This window comes from Perca fluviatilis, chromosome 18 (genome assembly GCF_010015445.1).
Source record: "Perca fluviatilis chromosome 18, GENO_Pfluv_1.0, whole genome shotgun sequence".
Taxonomy (NCBI): domain Eukaryota; kingdom Metazoa; phylum Chordata; class Actinopteri; order Perciformes; family Percidae; genus Perca; species Perca fluviatilis.
In genome coordinates, this window is record NC_053129.1 from 21,495,880 (window position 1) to 21,507,157 (window position 11,278).

Below are 11,278 nucleotides of genomic sequence, written 5' to 3' on the forward strand. Positions count from 1 at the left end.
AGACACACCAAACATGTGGAAGAAGGTGCTGTGGTCAGATGAAACCAAAATCGAACTTTTTGGCAACAATGCAAAACGTTATGTTTGGCGTAAAAGCAACACAGCTCATCACCCTGAACACACCATCCCCACTGTCAAACATGGTGGTGGCAGCATCATGGTTTGGGCCTGCTTTTCTTCAGCAGGGACAGGGAAGATGGTTAAAATTGATGGGAAGATGGATGGAGCCAAATACAGGACCATTCTGGAAGAAAACCTGATGGAGTCTGCAAAAGACCTGAGACTGGGACGGAGATTTGTCTTCCAACAAGACAATGATCCAAAACATAAAGCAAAATCTACAATGGAATGGTTCACAAATAAACATATCCAGGTGTTAGAATGACCAAGTCAAAGTTCCAGACCTGAATCCAATCGAGAATCTGTGGAAAGAACTGAAAACTGCTGTTCACAAACGCTTTCCATCCAACCTCACTGAGCTCGAGCTGTTTTGCAAGGAGGAATGGGCAAAAACTGTCGTCTCGATGTGCAAAACTGATAGAGACATACCCCAAGCGACTTACAGCTGTAATCGCACAAAAGGTGGCGCTACAAAGTATTAACTTAAGGGGGCTGAATAATTTTGCACGCCCAATATTTCAGTTTTTTATTTGTTTAAAAGGTTTGAAATATCCGATAAATTTCGTTCCACTTCATGATTGTGTCCCACTTGTTGTTGATTCTTCACAAAAAATTACAGTTTTATATCTTTATGTTTGAGGCCTGAAATGTGGCAAAAGGTCGAAAAGTTCAAGGGGGCCGAATACTTTCGCAAGGCACTGTATATATATATAACATTATTAGATTGTTAATATGATGCACCCATGAGTGAGCAGCATTTTTCTGTTGTAGCTGGTAGCACCTCCACCAGCTGTGTTTATGACTTTATGTTAGCAGTTAGTTAGTCCAGTGGTTCTCAACTTCAGGTTCTGCCCCCTCTAAAGGGACACAAAGTAAATCTGAAGGGTTGGGAGAGGAAAGAAGAAAGTTCCACAACACTAATGTTTGTACATTTTTCAGACTCCTCTCTAATCTTTGCTATTTTGTGAAATATTATGTAGTTTTGGAGGTTGGAACACTTATTTAACGGAAACCATTTGAGAATTTTAGAGGAGAAATCCCTCTTTGGTGGAACTGCTAACAACTCATCTGAAACATGACGAGGGGAACACAACCAGATAATGCTATTTTTGTAAGGGGCTACAGGCCAAACAAATTGAGAATCACCTGATTTTTAGCTTATTATATATCTTAAACTGCATTTGTCCAAGAAATGCAACATAATATTTCTCTCTGAAATATGGCAGACAAGTATAAAGTTATTGTAAATAAAACACATACTGTATGTACAGTATATAGTCTCACATTGCCAGCCCTTCCTCCACAGCACTGCCTAGGAGGGTCTGGCTAGTCCATACAGCATTCTAGGATGGGAGGAAAACATGCTCTGGTTTATTGACATTTCTTTAAAGCGGAACTCTCGCCAAAATACAACCTAGGGTCTTTTTGTGAATATACCTGAGTCAAACTTTCGTTTAAAAGCATATTTAGGATGGAATTGCCACTTTTAAGATTTACCGTATTTTCGTTTTTCAGTCAAATGGCCTTTTGAGGGGGAGTGCTAGGGGCACTTTTATGCTAGCCTCAAAATAGTTATTTTTTTAAGAGAAGGCTCGACACAACATGAAACTTTGCTCGAAGTATCACCAGGGGCTCTACACCTTAACGAAAGCATTGACAACATTGTTTGTGTACCCAGAGTTTACTAAAGAAGAAGAAAGGTTTTGAACAACTCACCGTAGCGCTTGTTGTTTCCGGCCGCAGCCATTTTATCAGTCAAAAACAGTCGATTTCCGAATGCAACGTAACAGGGAGGAGAGTAAAGATGGAAAGCTCCTAAAGCTTAGTTCCATATAAATGCATGGATTATTTCTTGTTTTGTTGTTATAGAAACACAATATTGACCTTGTAGTTGAAAAAGGGGCCTCATATGGAAATTTGGATATCGACTCATTTTGACTACCGAGGTGGTAGCGGCCGGAAATAACAAGAGCTATGGTGAGTTGTTCAAAACCTTTCTTTTTAGTAAACTCTGGGTACACAAACAATGTTGTCAATGCTTTCGTTAAGGTGTAGAGCCTCTGGTGATACTTCGAGCAAAGTTTCATATTGTGTTGAGCCTTCTTAGTGTTTTAAAAATAGCTATTTTGAGGCTAGCATAAAAGTGCCCCTAGCACTACCATTTAAAAGGCCATTTGACTGAAAAAATGAAAATACGGTAAATCTTAAAAGTGTCGATTCAGTCCTAAATATGCTTTTAAACAAAAGTTTGACTTGTGTACAAAAAGACCCTAGGTTGCATTTTGGCGAGAGTTACACTTTAAACCAATCACAATCGTCTTGGGACGCTAAGTGCCGGACGGAGCCACGGTGCCGCTGCAAAATAACCTTGGGAAGGAACTTGTTTTGGTGGAACATGTGTACGTTCAAAAGTTGTTTTAGTCGTGCAACAGAAAACTCAGATTGGACAGATAGTCTAGCTAGCTGTCTGGATTTACCCTGCAGAGATCTGAGGATCAGTTAACCATAGTCCTCATAAATCGACCGGAGTTTGTCAACACAAAGAAAGCGGAAGGTAACATTGTATGTATGTGTGAACATACTTGGCCAATAAAGCTGATTCGAATTCTGATCATATCTTCAGCATCACCCTCCTCATCTTCCTTTAATGATCATCATGACTATTATTATCAGCATTTTTTGCCTTATGACTCAAGTTTATAATCTTCTTCATCCTCATCAGCAGCAGCCGCTTCCATCACTATACATCATTGTCATCATCTTCATCAGCATTTCTGTACTTTACTCCAATCATTCTAATCATGACCTGATCATAGCCCTCTTCTTTATCATCACCAGTGCCATGATCCTAAATAACATACTTACCATTACTGTCCATTTATCATCCATTACTTTACCATCATCAACAGCTTCGCTTCTCTAACCTCACTCCAACCATCGTCATCATGCAGTCGCCTATAGTGGCCTATAAGATAAGAATTAACAGTCTAGCCATTATTATATTAATTTTTTTTAAATATCATCCCACAAAAACTCTAGCAAATAAATTTGTGGGAAGCAAACTGAGAAGCATCCGTTTCCTCAATTAAAACTCCCTCATTTTAACGCTGCTCAGCTCGGTCCTCTTTAAAGGCGCAGAATAGGCCTGCCTTGATCTGCATCAATTGTCATCCCGGGGCTCAGGGGCACTTCGGCGGCCAGTAGCGGGCGAAGTCAGGGCTAATCCCTGGAAAAGGGGAGAATCACGGGAGAGGAGAAAAGCAACAATAACCAAGTCAAGCGTATAAAATGAAAGCGAAATCTCTATTATCACTCCCCGCAATTCCCAGCAAAGTGGTGAAAATCAGGGTTAGTTTGTGATTCGAGTCAGACGCGGAGGGAAGAATATAGGGGTCCCTGTGGGTTGGGAGACTCACACGACGAAAAGGGCAATATTCTGTAGAAAAGGGGAAGAAGAAAGCCCCTCTCCCATCCCGACATAACCATTAAATGCAGTCTGACTTTATGTTGTATAGAGAGGGGGGAACAAGAAAGGAGGCACAGTTCTCCGATGAAAGAATGAGGTTTTTGGCGGATTAGGGACGGCCCGAAGGATGAAGAATAACTTCTGCATAACTTTACAGCTATTTTCTCTCCCCACGCCAAGAGCCAAGTTTAAGGCTAAACCGGTTTGAGTTAACCCCTTTGTGATTGTCCAGTTAGAGACTTTCACGAGGACGAAAAGGATTCAAATCACAATCTCAGATCCCCAAATTGAGCGAACAATCTTTACCTTATCTTATTACAAGTGGAGGGCTAATAAAATCATGTTTTAAGGATTTGAAAATACTCTTGGGCATACATGTAGCTTCACATCTTGGCATTCACAAAATACCAATGTTATAATATTAGTCACAGGGACTGTTTTTCTGCAGAACTTTTACTTTGATACTTTATTTTGCTTGAATCATAAGCTATTTCTGTACATTTAGCCTACTTAAATATGATTTTTAATGAACTTTACTTGTATTGGACTATTTTTTACATTGTTTTATCTACTTCTGCTTAAGATAGGGGGCCTACAGTGTTGCTCTGTGGTGTTTTTCTCTCCAAATTATCAAAAGATATAGGCTACATTCTTTTGACCAGTTTCTGCACGGTTATCGTGCGCAAAATTATGAGGAGCTTTTTGGACTGAGTCTTGCCATCGCTCCTGAAGGGCTCTCATCACCACCATCATCTAATTTATGGGCCTAATTAGTGATTTTTGTCCTCTTGGTTTCTCTATCTATCACACTAATTAAGGCATTTTCTGCCATCTGACAATAACGGTCATCTCAAATAGTAATGATATGCCGATTTTACTTGGTGCTCTGCTGATTAGCCCGCAGAGGAAAGACATCCAAAACTTAGTGAATAATGTAACGAAGTGAGACTTACTTTTTAGTCTATATGTTTAATTCATGCATGCATTAATAATAATAACAATAATATTAAAGACTTGGGCTTTTTGTGTCTATTTGTGATTTTATTTTTCAAAGTTAAGGTGTAACAAAGTGGACATCCATAACTTCACAAAAAAAATAAAAAAGAGGAAAAAAACAGGGGTTTAGGTTATAATCATTTCCTCTTCCTGAAAGCCACACTAAAAATAACAGCCTAAAGAAATTGGGAACATCTGAACAATTAGGTGAACTCTGGTCAAGAGAAGAAGAGTTAAAAGTGCCATGTGCAGTTAGAGGCCAGAATCCATATTTACCACTGGAGATGTGCGCAGGCATCAGAATAGGCCGCTAATACCGTGCACACTCTCTCCCCCCTTATTTTCATTAGGCTCTGATGACTGTGGAATTGATGCGGCCTGCAAGTTATCAAGAGCCACTAATTTCACATTAACGACCATTGACTGCGGTTGCTTGATTCGAGGGGGTTCTTGACAATTATCACAATCAGGATTGGAGCCCAAATCGTTTACCTTGACTCCGTGATTATTTGCTCCGAGCCGAGCGCACATTGCAAATTGTATGGTGTCAAAAACCCGTAAATAATGAGGAGACCAGGAGGAACGGCTATCACTTTTCAACACGCACTTGCATGCACACTCACACCTCCCCCTTACACAAACTGAAGTGACCTACACTGCAGTGCAAACTCTTCCGTCTTTTGTGATTAACTTGTGTGATAGATAGATAGATAGATAGATAGATAGATAGATAGATAGATAGATAGATAGATAGATAGATACTGTAGTTCAACAATCAATTTCTCAAATATGACGTCAATATTAGAATTAATATAGGCTAGTTTGTATCATTATTATAAATAGTAATTTTATTATTGATGTTATTATTATTATTATTATTATTATTATTATTATTAGTAGTAGTATTGTATATTTTATATCATTTATATATCATTTTTTTCTGAACAAGATGGTATAGTCTTTTCCCAGTAATAGTGGCAACAGTACTATAAATAGTAGGCTTTGTGAGGGAGAACCCTGTATAGGCACATAGGCTTATGGTGAAAGCATCCAAACAAATCAAATTAATGTAGTTATAATTGTAGTTAATTAATGTAAAGTTATACTTTGATATACTACTTAAGTACACTCTATATTAGTATAAACTTTAAAAGTTACGTTGTATAATTCAAATATGCCCTCAAAAGATTACATTGTAGGCTATACTGTTTATATGTAATTTATTCACATGGAGGATTTATGATGACAAGTTGGTACTGATCTGATAACGGTGAGGTACTCTCGCGAGATTCCAGGCCGTCACATGATCACGTTGGGAGAAAACCAGGAAATCGTGGAGTGTTGTGTAGAGTGAAAGAAGAGGAACATATGCTTTAATCATCGTTTTCGATCATGTCTCTTCATAAAAACAGTCCGTTTTTGGTTTTGTTAGTATTAAGTACTTACGCCCTCGCGTCTAGCGTCGGAGGAAACCTTACCGCTTCAGATTCAGCGGACAAACTGAAACAAAGCCTGTCTTTGAGCCCTGCTGCTCCTGTTGTTGTTGGGGTTGACTCGACTGTGTTTAAGCCCGGTGTGGACTCCCTCTTCTCCCTCAATCTGCTGTCTTCCTTCCCAGAAGACCTGGAGATCAGCGACTACTGCAGCGATCTGCTTCACATATTCGGACAGCGGTATGTCGCCTATGTCAACTGCTTGGTGACTGCTGCCCGACCTGTTAAAGTTTGCCAGAACTGTTTCTCCAGTTATGGCAGCCTCATGAACATCTATACGAACATATCATCAGACCAGGTACGTGCCCAAATACAAAGTCATTGTCCGTGTTTTAGTTTAGACTACTAAACTGTCTGCCTGCATAAAGAGGACAGCAGGCCTTGTTTGTCTGAAGTTGTCTCACGAGTCACGAGTCTTGTGATGTGACTAACTGGTGGTGACAAATTCGAGGAAACGCGAATTCATCTGCTTGACTTGCAATCAATAGCCAGTTTAGGAACAATTTTTTTTGTCAAAGTGGAATATATGCATGATAAAGCGTGCCTGTGTGTCCTCAGATGGGTCCTGGTAATGTGAGCTGCAGGGACAGCCTTCTGCGCAGTGATCATCTGATGCTGGTTTATCTGCTGTACAGCAACATGGAAGACATTTGGACGAAATCAGCCTGTGACAGTAAGTCCTCTGCAGGAATTTTAACATCTGAATTATTGTGATTCTATGTGTGTAATTATGAATCTGTGCCTTTGCACAAATATGGGTATGGATTTGACCACTGAGGTCAAAGTGCAGGGTCAAGCACAGGCAGTATTCTGTTAGCTTCAGTGTTTTTCTTTAGGGTGCTTTAGTTAGAGCGAATGTGGGGGCATGATTTTCACATGCAAGGTTTATAGTATTATTTTCATCATCGATTCATTCATTATTCATTTTAGTCTATATGTTTCTAAAATGGCAATTCCAAAAGCCCAAGGTGATGTCATCAAATAGCATGTTTTGTATGACCAACAATGCAAAACACAAATATATTCAGTTTACTATCACATAAGACAAATAAATGCAGCAAACCCTTACAAATAAGAAGGTAGAATCTTTTAAACATATATTTAATTAAACATTAATGGTGATGACAATGATAGGAGTAAAGAACATAATAAACAAACTATTTAATTTACTATTTGTTTTAGCTGTAGTTGGTTTCTGCATACACCTTTTTTGCTGACATTGTCATTGTTTGTATTGTTAAACCAAAATAACTGAAACCTGGTTCAAATTTGAATAAAATAGGGGAGTGATTTATGTTACGAAGGTCAAACCATCACAAACTACCACTGTACATCTGATTTTCATTTGTCCACTTTTATTAAATAAATAGACCTTACTGATGGTTGTTTTTACTTCCTGTTGTGCAGACTGCATCAAGGGATTCCAGAGTCTGACCAATGACACGCTGTACTTCATAAGCACTCTCAACCAAACTCTCACCTGCTTTGAGAAGTATCAACAGGTACGCCATAAATCCGGTGATGATGTCTGTCTGTCTTTGATGACTTGATGTTCAGAAGTTAACAAGGATGTCTCTTCCTTACAGGGGAACCATACAGAGCTGTGCAAAGACTGTAAGAATGCATACAGAGACCTGAATGAGCTGTACAGCAGAATGGAGACAAATCTGACTATGTGTATTGACATAGAGGATTCGGTATGTAGGTCAGGGAATCCAATAACTCTTTAAGATGGGTAGAGAGTAAGCTGCGCCCCCTAGAGGAATCTGTAGACACTATAGGGCAATCATAAGGGTCTACACCAATTTTTAGCTAGTGACAAGATAATGTGTTTTGGAAATGTTTGTGTCATGCCCAAACTGTGTCAAAACATTGCTATTTAACAAGTTGATGTTTTAGCCTCGATTAGTTAATTAGATGTTCTTTTCCATGGTTTAGTTTGGTCTTACAATATATCAATGGTTGCTGATTTCATATAAGAGGGTAGAGTAACATTGTGTGACAAAAATGGAAAATTGGGCATGGATCTTTGATTCCGGAATGTGATCAGAAACTGAAAAAGAATGAAATGTGTTTGTGGTTGCAGGACCATGCTCCTGAATCCTCTCCCAGACTTGTCAATAAGAAATGCGAGATGTAGAATCCCTGAATACAGTACACATTTGAGGACAGAAACCTAACATGGTTGAATTAATAATGTCCTATAATTGTGCTGAGCTGAAGTTTATGTTGCGTTTGGCACTTTGCCTCGTTTCAGATGAATATGACTCGCAGACTGTGGAGTAAGAACTTCAATTGTTCCTTCCCCCGTGAGGAGACGGTGCCTGTCATTGCTGTGTCCAGCTTCATGCTCTTTCTGCCCATCATCTTCTACTTGAGCAGCTTCCTTCACTCCGAACAAAAGAAACGCAAGCTCATACACCGTGAGTAACCAGCTTAATTCACCCATTGTCACACAGGGAGATTTTTTTTGACGGGGTTTGGGGTCTTTTGAAGAGGGAGGAGGGGTTGACTGACTGTGATATTGGGGTTTGGCTGGGATGGGGGAAGTGTGTGTGTCGGGGGGGGGTTGTTCTAAAGCATGGTGGGGTTGCCTCCTGCAAACCTCTGGATCGTAGACAAGTAGGATTTATTTTAGTGTGTGTTGGTGGAAGACGGTTGCCTTGAAGGATCAGAGGGCGTTTGTCAAGACTGAGAAGGATGAGAACTTTTTTATTATACATCAAATGGCCTGTGATGGTCAAGGACACATTTGGTCTCATACAAGAACCACTTGTATGAACAGATGTGTTCTTAAGTAGCACATACAAGTGATTTAGAAGAACTTCTCACATTCTTGTAATTACAATTTTCTCCTGTTGTACGAGTCATGTGCAGATAATCTGCCTTTCTCTTGCAGCGGGAAATACACTTATTTGGCTTGAGCATTATTATTTCCTAATATTAATTTCAGCTGTTTCTTTCGTTTCTGTTTTTTACCATTCAAACACAGGTTTTAATTCAGAGTTAGTCCAGGGGTAAGGTAGCTTAAATTGTAGGCTTTTTTTGTGTGAAACTGTCTTACTTGCATTAGACTAATCTAAGAGCAAATTAAGACTGTACAGACCAGCCAACATATCTTTGTGTTGCCTGCTCTAGGGGAACATTCTCCTTTGCATCTGACAGTATAACATTACCTACTGTATAGGCTCATATTTTCTTATCTAGTATCTCCATGACTGTCACATCCCATCCACTGCCTCCCATTTTTATCATCTCACTTCACGTCAGACCATACCTCTTTATTATGTCACAGTACGGCCCTGCTTTGAATACACGTCATTGGATATTGTACTGTTGATATTTTCTTGTTTTCGGGTCCCCTAATACGACTACTGAAGCATCTAAATATGTTATGTTTTCGTCTTATAATTTTCAACAGCAGGACTTGAAGCCCTGATGTTTGAAATTCTTCTTTTTACTCTTTGGCAACATTTTTGTAAATGAAATTTGTTGGAAAATAGAGCTAAACAGGTGGTTTCATATTGCAATTTATAGGCGATGTTTATGTTAATAGATGTAGAATAGAATGTTCTTGCATGAGGCCCATTGATTTGTCTGCGGTCCTTCAGAGATCATATCAACTTCATTATTTCCATCAAGAGTGTGCATCTATAACAGCCATCTTGGTTTGTCTCTGAGATTTATTAATGCACTTTTTATTTAACAAACATCTTGTACTTTAATTACTAGAATAACTCAAACTAAGACAGCAAAAGTAATTTAACTACTCAAATGGTACTTTTGGTCATTTCTTGTTGGGTAATGTAAATTCTGTGTCTTTACAGCCAAACGGGCAAAGTCATACACCACTCTGATGAACATTCAGGACAAACTGAGCTGAAGAGGAGACAGGTGAAGACTGAAATCAAGGACAGCACTCTTTTAGTGGAAGTCACAACCTGGGAGAAGATTTGACTCCTCATCGTGTTGTGTCTGAGGTTCAAATGTAAAGGACTCAACAACAGCATTCTATGTTTTGTTTTTCAGGAGGCTGCGATACCGATCAGTATTCAGAGGACTTCAATGATCTAGATAAACGAAAGTGAAATGATTTGGGCACATTAAACATTTGCTTTCATATCCTTCAAATATTCTTCTCTTTTAGAAAACAAACAAATTGTACACAATGTGTTTGAATCTGCCTCTTAGTGCAATAATTTAAGTGACATTTTGGATATTTATTAAGCGGGCTATGTTTGAATCAAAGTATATCTGACTTTATAAACTACTAATCAGATGGTTGTTAATTGTTGCTGCACAGATCCTGGCCTCTCCTTCCTTTCAACTCGTTAACAAACTTCATGTTGTACAGCTCATCCTGCAGCCTGCGACACACATCTGTCACAGCTAACGTGTGTATGTGCCCTATTTATGGCTTGAGAAATGGGTTTTCTGTCTCTAATGTATGTCCAGAAGAGAACTGCAAAAAAGGAAGCACTTGATGTCCATTAGTGGTGACGTGTATCTGCTGTAAGAAGAGGGGGTGCACATCAGTAGGGGGCAGGAGGAGAGTAAATAAAGACATAACACACATAATGTAAGAGCACTCTAGAGTACCACACTGTGATGTTACCTGTTTTCCAGTTAGTGTTTATGTGGTTGCATAAAGCTTTTAATGTGCTTTGTTGTTGTTTCCCACTGATATTTAACCTAATTTGTTAAGGGGTTTCTGGCTACTCATGACAGTGAAGTCCTTTATGAGTTACGAGGGTTGAATTGATGAATTAGAAATTAATTTGCTGTGAAGTAATGTAAACCTTAATTTTGAATGCATAATCTCAAATAAATACTTTTATGTCAGGAACAACCTGCAGCACTTATACCTCAACCAATTTTGTGCTGATGATAATTTTATCAAAGTGGTGGAAAGTAACTAAGTATATTTACTTAAGGACTGTACTTAGGTACAATATTACTTAAATGGATTGTATTTATATAGTACTTTTCTAGTCTTAACGACTACTCAAAGGACTTTTACATTGTACAGGACCATTCACCATTACCACACATTCATAAACTGGTGGTGCAGCATTGAGGGGAACTCGGGGTTCAGTGTCTTGCCCAAGGACACTTCGACATGGGACTGCAGGGCCAGGGATTGAACCACAGAAACTTCCCATTGGTAGACGACCACTCTACCAACTGATCCACAGCCACCCTT

The 11,278-nt window shown here is 39.1% G+C and overlaps 1 protein-coding gene across 2 annotated transcripts; it reads left to right on the forward strand.

The window, feature by feature from the left end:
- The first annotated feature begins 5,871 nt into the window (after positions 1-5,871).
- ostm1 (osteoclastogenesis associated transmembrane protein 1) lies at positions 5,872-10,945 on the forward strand. 2 transcript variants are annotated; one of them, XM_039782681.1, is made up of 7 exons: positions 5,872-6,373; positions 6,634-6,748; positions 7,483-7,577; positions 7,662-7,772; positions 8,333-8,498; positions 9,903-9,969; positions 10,105-10,945. In XM_039782681.1, exons 1-6 carry the CDS (start codon positions 5,975-5,977, stop codon positions 9,956-9,958), a joined length of 942 nt encoding a protein of 313 aa, XP_039638615.1. In that variant the 5' UTR covers positions 5,872-5,974; the 3' UTR covers positions 9,959-9,969; positions 10,105-10,945. The 2 variants fall into 2 exon arrangements, with proteins under 2 accessions (XP_039638615.1, XP_039638614.1); XM_039782680.1 differs by having other exon boundaries at positions 5,873-6,373; positions 9,903-10,945.
- The last annotated feature ends 333 nt before the right edge of the window (positions 10,946-11,278 follow it).